The 17,376-nt window shown below is 49.6% G+C and overlaps 1 protein-coding gene across 1 annotated transcript; it reads right to left on the reverse strand.

The window, feature by feature from the left end:
- Positions 1–1,054: 1,054 nt before the first annotated feature.
- GATA1 (GATA binding protein 1) lies at positions 1,055–3,993 on the reverse strand. The gene is made up of 5 exons (XM_054714145.1): positions 3,774–3,993; positions 2,899–3,270; positions 2,651–2,796; positions 2,006–2,131; positions 1,055–1,426 (listed from the first exon to the last, which is right to left on the reverse strand). Exons 1-5 carry the CDS (start codon positions 3,991–3,993, stop codon positions 1,055–1,057), a joined length of 1,236 nt encoding a protein of 411 aa, XP_054570120.1.
- Positions 3,994–17,376: the final 13,383 nt, after the last annotated feature.

Below are 17,376 nucleotides of genomic sequence, written 5' to 3' on the forward strand. Positions count from 1 at the left end.
AATCTCCCCCCTCCTCCTCTACCATTTCCCACAGGGCTGCAGGCCGAGCTGGGCTGAGAGAGAGAAGAGATGAGGGACAGGAGGGCCCATGGACAACCCCAGGGTCTCAGATTGGCCTTCTGCCCTTCTTGCTGGCTGCCATTCCAGCCCCTCTTTCCTCCCATTGCTGTCCTGAACATGTCTTCTGTCCCTTGGAGGTGGGTCCCTAGCTTACAGACTGAAACTATATGTATTGATGCCTCCACAAACACATGTACAGAGCTGCTCACGCTGTCAGCCACTCAGAGGCACCGTGACAGGGCACATGACATGGGATACGCTCACATACACATGCTGTCGCACAAGCACTGCCCTTACCAGACCCACAAAGCTCTCCTGACATGCTGCTAGGTCTCCACATACCATCTACACAGTCCCTGCTCAGCATTCCAGAAATGTTTGTTTATCCAATGCTGAGCCTGGTACACATGCTGTGCCTGGTACACCGTCTCAGAACCACCCTGCGTGGTGCACAGTCACATGAGCACAACCTCACATGTTGCCTCAGCACACCCCGTTACACACATACCCCCACGTCCTCTCACACAGTCATTGTGCCCCGTTCCTCACAGTCGCCTGGTGTCAGGCACACCATCTCTCACAACCTCACCCCCATGGTCACCACCTCACAGAGCAATCAGCCACCACACACTGTCTCTGCCCATGATGTGGGCATGTACACGCCATATCATACACCCTGGTTGCTGTCACAAGCGGTTTCACACACACATCATGTTATACTTGCACATCCCAACCCACTATCATGAAGGGCCACGGGTGCTGTCTCCCAGCCTCACGCCATCACCAGAGAGCCATGGGCACCGTGGCACACCCCCTACCACGGCTCTTTATTCAGTCCCACTCAGACCCACACCTCCAACTTCAGGACATGGGTGCTTTATTTTACAAATCTTTGATGGTCCAGACCAAGGGGTTTGGGGGGCCCAGAGGGTTGGGTTGTAGAGGGACTGTGGAGCGGGACCCCACCCTTGCTCTGAGGCCATGCTCTGTGTCCTCATGAGCTGAGTGGCGCCACCACAGTGCTGCTGGTGGTGGGAGGCATGGGGCCTGTGGGGAAGGAGCCTGTGGGTGAACCCAACAGGGGCCCGGGGAAAGGCATGAGGTGGCTGACAGGCCCTGACAGCACCACGGGGCCCAGGCCTTGGTAGAGATGGGCAGTGCCAGGCGGGCCCAATGCCAAGCCTGAGGCCACTTCCCCAAAATTCCCACCATCGCTGCCCCCAGCCACCACCATGAAGCCACCCGCTGGCCCATCAGCTGGTCCTGCGCCTCCCAGACTCGACCCTCGTTTCTTTTTTCCTTTTCCTGATGCCTTGCGGTTTCTGGTCTGGATACCATCCTTCCGCATGGTCAGTGGTCGGTTCACCTGATGAAAGAGAGGCCATGAGTGTTTCCTAATCTCAGACTTTGGCCTCTGCGTCTCCACCAGGGACACCCTTTCCACCCCATTCCTTAAGAGTAGGGAACTGGGTCAGGACTAGGGGAGCAGGCCCCACCTGTGGCACAGATAATGCCCCAAGGAATCATGAGCTTGTGAGGCCCTAAGCTGGGGAAAGGCTGGCGGAGCCTCTAGCCATAGGACTAGCTCAGTGGTCGGCAAACTGCGGCTCACGAGCCACATGCGGCTCTTGAGCCACGGTTTGCCGCTCTGTTGACTAATGAGTTTGCTGACCACTGGACTAGCTGATGGCTGGAGGGGAGGAGGAAGGAGCTGAGAAATGGAGGAGAGAGAAGGGAGCAGGAGGGAAAAGAAAGTCAGGAAGAAGATGGAGGTGCAGAGAAGAGGGATGAGGGGGAAGGAGGAGGGAGGAGAATAACGGACAAGAGAGGAAGGGGATGAAGAAGAGAGGGAAGGGAGATAGGAAGAATACAAGAAAGGAAAAGGAGAAGGAAGGGAGGGTTGGTGGAACGGGGGAGGGGGCAGGTTCCAAGAGGCAGGGCACACCTGGTGTAATTTGTAGTAGAGTCCGCAGGCATTGCACACAGGGTCCCCGCTGGCATTTCTCCGCCACAGTGTTGTGGTGGTTGTCTGGCAGTTGGTGCACTGGGTACCTGCCCGCTTGCTGACGATCTGGGGGCAGCAAGAATGTGAGGGTCAGTGCACTGGGGGTGGGTGGGTGGGGGACCCAGGAGGTGAGGGTCAAGGTGAAGGCAGGGCTTCCTGGACAAGGCGTAGACTGAGGGTTCTCTAAGGGGCGAGGACATGGCCTCCTGTCCCGGGGCTTTCCAGATGGTGTGGGGGACTGCATCAGTGGTTCTCAACGTTGGCGGACATTGGACTCACTTGGGGAGTCGGAACCAATCCTGATGCCCAGGCAGCGCCCCAGACCAAGTAAATCAACACATCTAGGGAGGGCCCCATGGTGACCCCAGTGTGCAGCCAAGTATGAAAACTGCTGGGCAGGGAGTGGACAGCGTTCCTGCTTGCAGCCTGAGGGTGGGCTGAGGGTAGACACTCCTGTACAGAGCTGGGTCCCTGAGTCGATGGGGCAGGGGGGGATCGGGGTTCTCATAGAGTGTGAGGACAGAGATCCTGCACGGAGTGGGAACAGTAGTACCTGGGTGAGGGGTGGCAGGCCTGGGGTCTTACCAGGCGCTTTTTGGGTCGGATGAGGGGCCTGTTTTGCCCATTCATCTTGTGATAGAGGCCACAGGCATTGCACAGGTAGTGGCCTGTCCTGTCTCGCCGCCACAGCGGAGTGGCCGTCGCTCCGCAGTTCACACACTCCCTGGCCTCTGGAGAGGTGGACAGGGGGGAAGAGGGACCAGGCTCAGCCCAACTTTGCCTTGGACCCCATCCCCCTCCTGAACCCCCCTGTCCCTTTTGGGGAACCTCACCACAGGTGGCCAGGGGCAGGGTTCCACGAAGCTTGGGGGAGGAATAGGCTGCTGGATTGAGGGGGCTTCCGGTGGGAGAAAAGAAGTTATTGGGAAAGTCAGGGCCCCCGTAGGCACTGCTGGGGACAGGGATGGAGGAAGGCACTGCAGGTCCCAGTGTCAGCAGGTCCGGACTCAGTCGCTCTGTCTTTAACGTTTCTAGGAAACTGCCTTTTCCATCCGGGTCTTCTGAGGCCTGGGGTGGGGAGTCCTCGCGGGTGGCGCACACAGTGGAGGGAGGGTAGAGCCCCGTCTTGCCATAGGCCCAGCTGGTGTATGGTGAGCCCCCTGGGATCCCTTCCATACAGTTGAGCAATGGGTATACCTGGAAGACTGTTAGGGGGTGGGTATGGGAAGGAAGAAAGAAGGGGACAGAAGGTCTGACGCCATCCTGCTTTCAGGATGCAGTGGTGCCCAACAGCCCCAGCATGGTGGCCAACCTTCCCCCCTCCCACCTTCCCCCCTTCCCATAGGTTGCCAGAACAGCTGCTGGCCCTGAAGGACTCCTGGATCTGAGCCCCACTGGTCACCCTGGCAGCTGTAGTCACCTGCAGCCATTTCCCAATGGGCTTTGAGCATAACTGTGTGGAGCCCCATGGGCCACTCACAACTAGGGCCACCCCCACCTACTTACAACATTCATTCCTGATGTGGCCTTCTGGGGATGTACATTCCCAGGCCTGCACATACGTAGACAATGTGGTCCACATAGCCTCGTGAAGGCTTCCGGCCCTTTCCAAGATGGCCTCTTTGTTGGGTTCTACCCTAGCCAATGGTCTCCATGGCAACCCCAACAGCATGGAACCCATGCCATAAAAAACACCCAAAGGAGTTACCTGGGGAGTGTCTGTAGGCCTCAGCATCCCTGTAGTAGGCCAGTGCAGCAGCTGCAGCCGAGGCGGTGCTTGGGGCAGTGGAGGAAGCTGCTGCATCCAAGCCTTCAGGCCCAGAGGGGAAGAAGACCCCTGACTCTGGTAGTGAGGACACTAGGGCAGGGTCCACAAACTGGGGCAGGGGCTCAGAGGCCCCCAGGGCCCCCAGGCCAGGGAACTCCATGGGTCCTCTGAGGTTTGACCTGTGAGGACAGGAGGGGTCCTCAGACACTGAAATCATTCCCCTCCACTCTTCTCCACACCCTCTTTCCTCCTTTCTCCCCCCACTCCATCCACTCCATCTTTACATCCCTCCTTCCCATCTCTGTAGGTCCCTTCTCCCCTCCCCTCCTCTCTTTCTTCCCTTACCACTCCTACCTCATCTCTCCCTACTCTTCTACTCTATCTTCTAACTCCCCGTCCTCCTCTCCTTTCCCATTCTCCTCCCCTTCTTGCCTCATTTGTTTTTTCTTCTTCCCTCTTCCTCTCCCTCCTACACCCCTTCTCTTCCTTCCTCTCCTCTTCCTCCCTCCCTTTCCTTCTCTTCTTCCTCCTCCTCCACCCTTTCTTCTCTTTCCTCTCCCTCTTCACTCCCTCCCATCTCTTCTTTTCCCACCTCTCACTCAACTTCCCTTCTTTCTTCTCTCCTCTCTTCCCTCTTCCTTCTCTTTCCACTCCTCCTTCTTCCTCCTCACTCTCCCCCCACCCTTCCCCTTCCCTTACCCCCTCATCCTCTCTCCCTGGTCCCCTTTCTCTTCTCTTCTATCTCTTCCTTCTTCTCTCCTCTCCTCCCCCTGAGCCACCTTCTATCCCTTCCCCCCTTTCTACATCTGCTCCTCTCCTCTCTCCTCTCCTCCTTTTTCTTCATCCTTCTCTCCCTCTCTTTCTGCTCATCTTTCTCTCTGCTCATTTTTCCCTCCTGTCCTCCTCTTCCTCTTCCTCTTCTTTTCCTGCCCCCATCTTCCCTTCCCTCCCCCTCTAGAGGAGTCTGGGTTGGGTGGGATGGAGTGTAGAATTAGAGTCCCATGAACCCTTTGGTCACCCCCTTGGACCTGGGGGTTCACCCTCTTCTGTTCCCCAGTTTCATCCCTATCTGCTGCATCTTGCCTTCTGACTTTCTCAGAAACCCCAAGGTTTCCGGCTTGACTCCCCCTCCCCCACCTCAGTTGGGTCTGCAGACAGAGTTCCTCCCTCATCCATGGTGGGGGGGTCAGTACCCCCCACTGCTTATCTCTGCCATCCCCGCCCAACTTTTGAAATCACCCCAAGGCCACTGGCTTCCTCTGAGAAGGGGGACAGGTGGGAGGTGTTCCCTTTACCCCTACCCACTTCCCTGGGGAGGCTGGCCATAGTTCTGCTTTCTGCTTCCTTCAGCCCCCACCATCCCCAGGCCTCAGTTTCCCCATTTGCCAGATAGGAGGTGGTGGCAGGGCCAAGCTAAGACCTGTGAGATGGCAGCTTGGTCTATGTCCCTTTGCCACTACTCTGTGTGTATCACTGTCTCCCTGGGTCTTTTTCTCTAACACTGTTCCTTTCCTCTCTGTATTTCATATCATTTCTATGTGACCATGATATATATTGCTCTCCCTCTTTCTCTACTTTTATAAATGTCTAGTGGTTTTCTCTCGCTTTGTCTGTCTTTCCATGTCTCTATCTCTATGATTGTTCCTCTCCATCTTTATCTCTCTGTCTTTTTAAAAAATTCTTTATTGTTGAAAGTTTTACATATGTCTCCTTTTCCCCCCATTGACCACTCCCCGCCCGCTCCCGCCCCCAGCACATGCTCTCATCCCCCTACTGTCTGTGTCCATTGGTCATGCTCATATGCATGGATACAAGTCCTTTGGTTGATCTCTTACTGCCCCCTCCCCTGCCTTCCCTCTGAGGTTTGATGTATCTCTCTGTCTTTTTAGAAAGTATGTTTTTATTGATGAGAGAGAGAAGAGAGAGAGAGAGAGAGAGAGAGAGAGAGAGAGAGAAGTGAAGGAAAAAAAAAAACATTGTCTGGGGAATTGAACCGGCAACCCCTCAGTACATGGGACAACACTCAACCAACTGCGCCACACCAGCCAGGGCTATCTCTCTGCCTTTTTATCTCTTTTTGTTTCTCCTTTTCTTCGTTTCCTTTATATCCTTTATATCCTTTTCTCTTTCTCTTCTCTCTCCCTCTCTACTCATATCGACATCTTTCACATTCTGTCTCATTCTGCTTGTTTGTCTCTAACTGCTTTCTCTCCCTCTGGGCCCTCTGGCCTTATTTCCAAATCTGTTTAATATCCCCATATCCTGGACCAGACCCCACTGCACATAGCTCCAGATGAAGACCCAGGAAACGTACCCCTGACTTGTCCTGTGACCCTAAAGGCCTCCGTGTCCCTGTCTGTAGGATAGAGTGATGGAGATAGAATGGAAGGCCCCTTGCTGATGTTAAGGGTTGGGCCCGGGGTTGGGGGTTATGCTGGTAAAAAGATGGCCCTGTGGATGTGCCTACAACCAACCTAGACTCCAGGGTCTCTCCCCAGGGAAGGGGTCTTGTCTCCTCATCTCATCCTCCATCTCTTTCATCTCTGTCCCTCCACGATTCTAGTTGTGAGTCTTTCTCCATCCCCCTACCCCCGTTCTTGTCTCACTCTCATTTCTGTTTCTGGGTCTCCAGCTCTCCTGCTGTCTCTCTATCTCATTCTGAGTCTCTGTTTCTCCTTTCTCTCTCTGCATATCTGTCTCTTGCTCTTTTTTTCTCTATTTTTCTCCTCATCTCTCTTTGTTTCTTCCTCCCTTCTCTCTTTGTCTCCCTGTGTGTCTTGCTTTTTGCCTCTGTCACCACTGTTCCCTTATCCCCTCATCCTCACCTTATTCTCCCATAACCTCCCTCCAACCCCCTCTGACCCGCCTGCATCTGACACCTTGGTGGGTCTAGGGCTGCCCACCCCTCTCCTGGCAGGGGCCCAGCCCCCCCCTGCCCAGTTATCACTCTTCAGACAGAGATAAAGTTTATCTCAAGGCTGGGGGATATGAAAGCTCCTTATCAGCTGCCCCACTAGAGTAAGTGCTGCCCCAACGGGCAGCAGGCAGCAGGCCGGCACCCTCAACTCTCCCTCGGCCCAGCCCCTCGCCCAGTCCCTCACCCCAGGTAACGTCCCTATTCCAGCCATTAAGGGAGGGTCCCTCAGGACTAAAGGGAATAGAGATGGGGTCTGAGGGCAGATGGAGTCTTGGGAGGGATTGAGGGTCAGATAGGGGCTGAGGAGTCAGAGAGGTTTGGGGTATAGCTATGGGGCCTTGGAAAGCAGGCACGGGGTTTGAGGAGAAGAGACAACCTTGAAAGGTCACATTTTGGGATCATAAATAGGTTGGGGAGCAGAGACAAGGTTGAGGATCAGGGTGAAGTTTGAGAGTCAGAGAGAAAGTTGAGAAGTTAGAGATGTAGTTTGGGGGTCAGAGATGGATTCTGAGTGTCATGGAAATAAGTTTGGGGATCCAAGAGTTTTAATAGAGCAGAGATGAAGTTTAGGGGGTCAAAGATGGGTTTGGTCAGGCAGAAATGTGTCTGATGATTAGAGATGGGTTATGGGAGCATAGGAGGAGTTTCAGAACTGAGATAGAATTGGAGTAGAGAAAGATTTGGGGCCAGAGAGACCTGTCGGACAGACATTTGGGGGCTGAGATGGGGTTTAGGGAAGGCAGACACAAGAATTAATGCGACAGTACAGACTTGGAGAAGTAGACTTGGTGTTTGGGGTGGCAAAGGCATTTTGATGAGCAGGCAAGGATTTGGGGGAGACATGGTTTTGGGGGATCAGAGAGAAGTCACTGGGAACAAATACAAGGTTTGAGAGTCAGAGATGGGAGTAAGAGGATGGAGCTAGGGTTTGGCAGGCCAGAGATAGGTATGGGGGTCAAAGGGAGAAATTAGGGCAGAGGCAAGGATGTTGTAGAGCAGATAGGGTTTGGGGAGCAAAAATAGTTGGGGTCGGAGAGTGAATTTTGGGGGAGAATTTATAGACAGAGACAAGTTCAAGTGAGGAAAATCAGATTTGGGGCAGAAGTAGGATTTGGGGGATAAAAACATGTTTTAGGGGCAGAGATGAGGTATGGGGCGCATTAAGGGATCAGAGGAACGTAGATATTTTGGAAGGTGTAGATGGGAGTCAGGGCAGAGAGTAGGGTAGGGGGGTAGGTTTGGGATAGGAATGGGGGCTGGAAAGGCAGAGGTGGTCTGGAGGATCTACCAAGGGATTCAGGGGTGGTAGACACTGTGGGGGCCAGGGGTAGGTTGGGGAACCTGAAGCAGGCTAGGGGGATAGCCTTGAGGTAAGAGGCAGCAGGCCCGGAGTTTGCCTTGCTGGGGACTCTCGGGGGGCTGAGACTGACCTGGGCTGGTTGGTGCAGAGGGTTCAGCTGCTTTGGGGATGTGGCGAGCTCAGTGTGATCCCAGGGGGTGTCCTGCCTGGCCTTGGCCTTTGAGGCTCCCTTCCTCCTTCTCTCCCTCCCTCCCCTCTCCCTCCTCCCTCCTCCCCAGGGAGTGGCTGGTGCAGCAGTGGGTGGGGCAAACCAGGGGAGGGGGTGGGCCTCCTGCTGGTGGGGTACCTCTTCGGCAGTGGGGACCCTCCTCCATCCCATCTGCCCACCCCATGGATTCTTGGACCCTGTTTGACTTGGGCTCCCATGGACTTCAGTGTCCAACCAAACAATATGGGCTGAAGCCAAGATAAAATGAAAATAGCAGATGTGGTTTCATGACTCTGCTCGGCTTTCCAGTGGGTGTTGGTAAAACCCCTACTATGTGCTGGGCCAGGTGTGGGCTGGGCACTTATGTATGTGAGTCTTACTGGCCATAGCAATAGGAGGGGAGTGACTGTACCCATTTTGCAGGCAAGAAGAATGAGATTCAGAAAGGTTAAGTAGGATTTAAACCAGAGCCCATGGGACATTTTGACGACCCAGGCCCAGCCCAGGGGCCAGGCCCGGGCTGGTGGGAGGCAGGGGCACACTCGCTCAGCACCCCACTGGGGCTTACGCCAGCTCTGGCCTGTCTTGGGGCAGCAGATAAGTCTTATCAGATGGAGGCCACGGTGGCTGTTGGCTCCGCGGTAACAGGCTGACTTGGGATGGGGGGCGGAGCCGGGGGGCACCCAGGGACAGCGGCCTCAACTTCTTGCCCGCCATGCTGCTCTGGTGGCGGGAAACAGGTGGAACCAGGGGTTAGTTCCTCTGCCAGTCCTTGAGGAGTGGGATGGGGTGGGGGAAGGAAAGGAGAAATTGGAGGGATAAAGAAGAGTGAGACACAGAAAGAGAAAGATGGAAATTGGGAGACTCAGAGAAATAAAGAAAGAAACAGAGCTGGAAGGAGGCACAGAAAGAGGAGAGACAGAGGGAGAGAGACGCACAGAGAGAGCCAGAGACCGTTAAAAACAAATACACAAGCCAAGAGAACGAGAGACAGAGATGGACTGAAGGGAAAGATAAAGCCTGGAAACGACAGAGGCCAACAACAGGTGGAGAAACAGGAGGGAGACAAAGTGGATGCTATAGAGAGGGGGACAGAGACAGACAGAGATTCAGAGACAGCCAGCTTGAGAAGAAGTCCATGAGGTCCCACGTGGCAGCCGGGTATTCCCTGGGCAGGTGGTGCTGAGGGTGGTGGGACAGGGGAAGGTGGACTGATGTGGTCTCATGTGGCCTGTGGCTCTGCCCTCCACCTGCTGAGAGGGACCCTCAGAGAATCGCTGGGCCTCTGCACCTCAATCCCCACCTTCTTGCCCTGTCCTACTTCCCCCCGAATGGTAACAGCAGTGACAACAACCAGTGTCTCATGCTATCATAGACTCATGCCTGGCCTGTTCTGAGCGCTTTCTCTGTATGAAAACATTGGGCGCATGTGCACAGTCCACAAAGTAGGTGTCCAACTTGGGTCCCCATAGGGAAGGAGGTAAGACTACCCAGTCATGGCCCCAGAACTCCATGGGACAGGGAGCTCTCCTGACCACTCATTCTACAGATGGGGAGACCGAGACCCACTGAGGGCAGAGGGCAAGGATGGAGCCCTGGGTCAGTGGGGTCTGCTCACCCATGGACCCACCCCAGAGGGAGTTTCCCATCCTCATCTTGTCCCTCTGGCCTCAGTGTTCTCATATGCAAAATGGGAGTTTTAAGGAGGAAAGAGAGCAAGGCCACTACTACGAATTTATTGAGCTACTGCTATGTGCCACGCCCATGTTGAGCCCTCATTGGTAGGAATGAAGACCCAATGACCTAAGTGAAAATGGTTTCAGGAATCCACTCTGGAGCCAGCCCACCCTCATTTATAGACCGCCCTGCCACCGACTGGCCGTGCGGCCTTGGGTGACTTGCTATCTGCTCTGGACCTCAGTTCCTCATCTGTAAAGATGGGGTAATAATAGTGGCTACTCCATAGGGTGACGGGGCCACTAAACAAGATTGAATCCATTAAATGATTTTAACTCACTTGAATCTGAAATCTCAATAACTGTTAAGTATTCTTATTTATTTATTGAGTACCTACTGTATATGAGGGATAGTACTTGGACCTTTTTTACTAGAATTACTACTAATTCTTTTTTTTAAAAAAAATATATTTTAATTGATTTTTTACAGAGAGGAAGGGAGAGGGATAGAGAGTTAGGAACATCGATGACAGAGAAACATCGACCAGCTGCCTCCTGCACACCCCCCACTGGGGATGTGCCCGCAACCAAGGTACATGCCCTTGACCGGAATCGAACCTGGGACCCTTCAGTCCGCAGGCCGACGCTCTATCCACTGAGCCAAACCGGCTTTGGCATACTACTAATTCTAATATTGATGCTAATAATATGCTGATGCCAATACCAATTCTAATTACTAGTACTAATTCTAATATTGATACTAGCACTAAGACTAATTTTAATAATATAGTAATACTAATGCTACTTCCAATTTAGCAGTAATACTATTGTTAATACTATTTCTAAAACTAATAATTATTATTCATCCTAATTCTACCAACAACAATAATGATAATAATACTGATCTGGATACTTTTCTTAGCACTAATATAATAATAACAACAACAGCAACAATGCTTGCCAAGCCTCCCCAGGCACTGTGCTAGGTGCCTTCCCTGCATCATATTATCTATCCCATTCTCACCAGGTCCTTGTGTGTAAGGGCATATAATTGCCCCCATCTTCCAGACTGGAGTAGGCACAGAGAAATGCAGATGTTCGTCCAAGCCCTAGGTTCTTGTCTCAGTTCTGACACTGATTTGCTCATGATTCCTGGGCAAGCCACACTCTGAACCCAGTTCCTTCACCTGGAAAATGGGCGCAATCAGAGAATCCCCATCAAATATTGTTGAGGTGCCACTCAACACAGGGCCTGCCTGGCACACCATCAACAGTGAGCTCTGTAAAGGTAACTCTCCTCAGTGTTAGCATTAGAAACAGCAGTTGCAGGGTAGGGCGAGAGGTAGGGAAATCTGTCCTCCAGGGGAAGGGCAGGCTGGAGGCACATCTCACATAAGGATTTGGCTGCTAGACTCATGGCCCATTTCTTCACAACTGGAGGGAGAAGGGGCTCAGGAAGGGAAGTGAAGGGTGGGAAATGGGGGCCTCAGAGCCCTGCCTTCATCAAGAGCTAGAAACTCTAAGGCTCTGAGGCCAGGCCTCACCCTATTCCCTCCCCCATCCCTGTGGAGGGGGCACAGGCCCAGAAGTCTGCGGCTACAGTTCAGCCAGCAGGGAGGCAGCTGGGAGTGGGCAGATAAGGGAATCAGTGGGGCCAGGCCAGGCTTTGGGGGAGACCCACGAGGGCGGGAGGTGGGGGTGAGGGTGGGGGTGGAGTGTCCCAGCCAAGCATCCACTTTGTCATTTGAGACCAGCCCCAACGTCCTCTCTTCCTTGAAGTCTTCCCTGACTGGTTCCTCCTCTCCTGGCATCTTTCAGGGTTCTAGAGCTTGGTGCCAGCCCAGGGCATTTGGACTACTCATGCCTCTTGCAGATTGTGGAGTCCACCAGGATGGGGACAGACCCCCGCCTTACTTACTTCAGATGCTTTTAAAAAGAAACGCTATTACAGATACAGTTGAAGTCCTTGCACCAATTCCATCTCCCTTTCTCCTTCCACTGCCTTGAGTTCGGTACTTCTCTTCCTCATGAAGCTTTTTATTCCATTAGTACATATGTATAAACAATATGGGATACTGGGGCTTGGGGGCTTGTTTTTGAACTTCATATAAATGGAATCATACACTATGTGCTGCTTTTGCTCAGCATAATGGCTGTGACATTCATCCAGATTGTTGTGTGTATCCATAGTTCATTCTTTTTTATTAAGATGTAATTCATATACCATAAAATTCACCCTTGTAAAGTATATATATCAGTGATTAGTCTATTCACATAGAATTGTGCAATTATCAACACTATCAATTCTAGAACACTTTCATCACCCCCAAAAGAAGCCCTGTACCCCATTAGCAGTTATTTCCCATTCCATTTCTGCTTCCCCCAAGTCCCTGGCGATACTAATCTAATTTCTGTCATGGATTTGCCTGTTCTGGACATTTCATATAAATGGAATCATACAATATGAGGAACAGAATGGCAGGTAATTCTGTTTAACTTTTTGAGGAACTACAAAAGTGTTCTCCACCGAAGCTGTAGGAGGGCTCCAATTTATCCACATCCTTTCCAACACTTGATATTATCCTGCTTTTTTTAAAAAATATATTTTTATTGATTTCAGAGAGGAAGGGAGAGGGGGAGAGAGATAGAAACATCAATGATAAAATAGAATCAGCAATTGGCTGCCTCCTGCACACCCCCTACTGGGGACTGAGTCAGCAACCCGCACTTGCTCAGCACTCAACCACTGAGCCACACCAGCGGGGCTCAATATAGTTTTGATTTGCATTTTCCTCATGACTTATGATGTTGAGCTCTTTTTTATGTGGTTGTTCACCATTTGCACATCTTCTTTAGAGAAATGTCTGTTCAAATTCTTTGCCCATTTTTAATTGGGTTGTCTTTCTATTGTTGAGTTCTAAAAGTTCTTTGTATATTCTGGATGCTAGACTCTTATAGATATGATTTGCAAGTATTTTTTCTTATTTGTGGGTTGCCTTTTCATTTTCTTGAGAGTTACATTTGAAGCACAAAAGTTTTTCATTTTAACAAAGCTCAATTTATTTACATTTTCTTTGATTGCTTATGTTTTAGGTATCATATTTAAGAAACCATTGCCTAACGCAAGGTCACAAAGATTTATGCCTAAGTTTTCTTTTTTTAAAAATATATTTTATTGATTTTTTACAGAGAGGAAGGGAGAGGGACAGAGAGCTAGAAACATCGATGAGAGAGAAACATCGGCCAGCTGCCTCCTGCACACCCCCTACTGGGGATGTGCCCGCAACCAACGTACATGCCCTTGACCGGAATCGAACCTGGGACCTTTCAGTCCGCAGACCTACGCTCTATCCACTGAGCCAAACTGGTTTTGGCTATGCCTAAGTTTTCTTATAAAAGTTTTATAGTTTTAGGTCTTATATTTAGGTCTTTGATTCATTTTTAAAATTTTATTTTTTATATAAGTTTATTTTCTTAAAAAATTTTAAAATATATTTTTATAGATTTCAGAGAGGAAGGGAGAGGAAAGAGAAACATCAATGATGAGAAAGAATCATTGATCAGCTGCATGCCTCCTACTGGGGACTGAGCCCACAAGTGGGGCCTGTGCCCTGAATCAAACTATGATCTCCTCACCACTGAGCCAGACTGGCTAGGCCTTTGATTAATTTTGAGTTAATTTTTGTATCTGGTGTGAGTAGGGGATCCAAATTTATTCTTTCATTTATGGATAAGCTGTCCCAGCACCATTTGTTGAAAAGACTGTTTTTTCTCCATTGGCTTGTCTTGACATACTTGTCAAAAATCAATTGCCCATATATATTATTTCTGACTCTCGATTCTATTTTATTGATCTATATATCTTTTTTTATGCCTGTACCACACACTCTTGATTACTGTAGGTATGTAGTAAGCTTTTAAATTGGGATGTGTGAGTCCTCCAACTGTGTTCTTGTTTTTCAAGACTGTTGTAGCCTGTCAGTGGCTCAGTTGGCTGGGCTTAGTCCCATGCACCAGGAGGTTGCTGGTTAGATTTCATCAGAGCACATGCCCGGGTTGTGGGCTTGATCCCCAGTAGGAGGCATGCAGGAGGCAGCCAATTGATGTTTCTCATCAATGTTTCTATCTCTCTCTTCCTCTCCCTTCCTCTCTCTGAAATCAATAAAAACATTTAAAAAAATAAGATTGTTGTAACCATTCTGGGTCCCTAGCATTTCCACATGAATTTTAGGATTAGTTTTTCAATTTCTGCAAAGCAGCAAGATGAGATTCTGATAAGGATTGCATGAAATCTGTAGATCAATTGGGGGAGTATTGCCATCTTAACACTATAAACTTGTTTATCTGTAAACATGTGATGTCTTTCCATTTATTTAGGTATCCTTTAATTTCTTTCAGCAATGTTTTGTAGTTTTCAGTGTATAACTCTTGCCCACCTTTTGTTCAATTTATTACTAATTGTTTTATTGGTTTTGATGTTATTGTAAATGAAATTGTTTTCTCAATTTCACTTTTGGATTATTCATTGCTAATGCATAGAAATATGATTAAGTTTTGTGTGATCTTAAATCCTGTAACCTTGGTGAGTTCATATGTGTATATACAGTATGTATATACATGTACGTGTATATGCATATGGTATATATCATGGTTTTGTTGTAGGTTCCTTAAGATTTTCTGTGTACAAAAATGTCATCTGCAAATAGAGATAGTTTTACTTCTTTTTTCCAATATGAATGACTTTTCTTTTTTTCTTACCTAATTGCCTTGACTAGAACCTCCAGTACAACGTTGAATAGAAGTGGTGAGAGGAAGCATCCTGGACTTGTTCCTGATCTTTGGGAGAAAGCTTTCTGTCTTTCACCATTAAGTATGAGGTTAGCTGTAGGCTTTTGATAGATGCCCTTTGTCAGGTTGAGGAAGTTATCTTATATTCCTAGTTTGTTGAGTGTTTTTATCATGAAAGGGTGTTGAATTTTATCAAAAAAAATTTTTCTGCATCTATTAAGATTATGTAGTTTTTGTACCTTATTCTATTAATCTGGTGTATTTACCTTGATTGATTTATAACCAATCTTGCATTCCTGGTTATGTTGTATTATCCTTTTATATGTTACTGAATTCTATTTACTAGTATTTTATTAAAGACTAGAGGCCCGGTGCATGAAATTCGTGCATGGGGGGGGTGTCCCTCAGCCTGACCTGCACCCTCTCCAATCTGGGAGCCCTCAGGGGATGTCCTACTGATGGCTTAGGCCCGCTCCCTGGGGTTCTCTGCTCTCTCTGGGGCCTGCCTGCTCCACACCGTGGTGACTGCCAAGCAGGCCATGCTGTGTTGTGCCTGCGGGCCGCACTTGCCTGATCCTTGGCTGCCGCAGCGATGGCCAAGAAGGCCATGCTGGGAGCTGCCTGCGGGCTGCTCCTGCCTGCTCCTGAGTCACTGCGGTGATGGGCAAACAGGCCATGCTGGGAGCTGCCTCTTCCCTGCTGTCAGTCTCCACGGAGGTGATGAGGTTAGTTTGCATACTCACTCCTGATTGGCTGGTGGGCTTTGTGAAGTGATGGTCAATTTGCATATTTCTCTTTTATTAGTGTAGATTTTTGCATTTATATTCATGAGATATTGGTCTGTAGTTTTCTTGTTATGTCTTTGTCTGGTTTTAATATCAGGTCAGTGCTGGCCTCATGAGATTATTCCCTTTTATTACTGAGGAGTAGTTCATGGAATGGATATACCATGGTTTGTTAAACAATTCATCTGCTGATGGACATTTGGATTGTTTCTAGTTTTTCCCCTATTACAGCAAATCTGGAATTTACAAAATCATATTCTTCTTTCTAAGCACAAACATGTGAAAGAGTTTCTCCAGGGGTGGGGGATATCAGTTCATCTATCCGTCCATCTACCCACCCACCCAACTATCCATCTACCCACCCAGCTAAACATTCAGTCATCCACCATCTGCTGCCCACCTCTCCCTCCTTTCTCTCCCTCCCTGCCTCCCTTCCTTCCCTCCCTTCCTCTTCCTTCCTTCCTTCCTTCCTTCCTTCCTTCCTTCCTTCCTTCCTTCCTTCCTTCCTTCCATAAATCATCTATCTCCAGGCACATAACATCTGGATTCAAAGTAAGCTGTCTTTTAAAAATAGGCAGGAAACCTGCTACAGCTTTTGGCAAAACCTTTCATGTGCAAAAGCACACATCCTTACACATCCTCTCTTCCCAGCATTTTTGGGGCTCCCTGAGGGTTCACTCATCTGGGTGGGGACTGTTTAGACACCAAAGTCCACAAGACTAGGGACTCCCTCACCTCAAATAGACTCTCATACATGCTCCTTTATCCATCACTCGTTCATTCAAGAAGCCATACTCTTCCCTTCCCTCTGTGCCTACCTCATGTGCTGGTTCTTCCCCTTGTTTCTGAACTCTGAATGTCTCTAGACCTCTTCTCTAGTTGACATTTTCTCTCTTGGGGAACTCATCCAGTCTGTCACACGTGGCTCCCTCTTCCTCCTCACTAGTCTCCTGCTGTTACCCCCCCACACACCGGGCACCTTCATGCTTTAGGGCCTTTTCACTGGCTTTTCTCTGCCTGGTATGCTCTTCTTCCAGCCGTCAGTGCAGCTTCCCCCTCATCTCTGCAGGTCTATGCTCAGATGTCTCCTTCTTAGTGAGCTTTCCCCTGACCGTCCTATTACACATTGGAAACTGCCACAGTGATGCTTATCTCAGGTCCCTTTTTTCCATGTTTTCTTTTCCTCCAAAGTATTTATCATCCTATAACATACTTAGTATTTTCCTTGCTTAATTTTATGTATTTTGTATCTCTCCCACTAGAACGGTAGCTCTACAAACAAAGGTTTGCTTATCTCTTCTGTTCAGTGCTGTCTCTCCAAAGCCTGGAACAGGGCCAAGCACCCGGAGGTGCTCAATATATGTCAGGAGCTGAGCCTCAACTGAGATGAGTTCGGACTTGCTAGATCCAAAGATAGAAAGTTCCACATCCCCTGGGGGTGAGATCAGATAAGGCACACCAAGAGGAGGTAGTATCTGGGATGCTCCTTGAAGGTCCCATCATAGAGATCTTGGGGTTCAGTGAGGCTTCTGAGGTGGAAACATCAGGCATCACCTGGAAGGAGTGAGATGAGTCTAAAAGGATAAAAAAAGATAGGTTCATGGGCAAGGAGAAATCTGTCGGAGACCTTGAATCCCAAGGGCCTGACTCTGGATTTGGTTGTCAAGAGATGTCATACCCTAGTCTCTGATCCCCAAACAGCTCAGAGGCCTTATGCGCTAGACAAACACCCATATGTAAGGCGAGACAATAATAACAAAGAGCTTATATTAATTGAGAGGTTATTAATTTATTGGGGCAGCTTGGAAGGAGAACATTCAGTCATGTAGGTTTGGTCCCAAACCCATCTCAGGTTCCCCAGCAGGATGT

This window comes from Eptesicus fuscus, chromosome 1 (genome assembly GCF_027574615.1).
Source record: "Eptesicus fuscus isolate TK198812 chromosome 1, DD_ASM_mEF_20220401, whole genome shotgun sequence".
In the NCBI taxonomy this organism is placed as follows: Eukaryota; Metazoa; Chordata; class Mammalia; order Chiroptera; family Vespertilionidae; genus Eptesicus; species Eptesicus fuscus.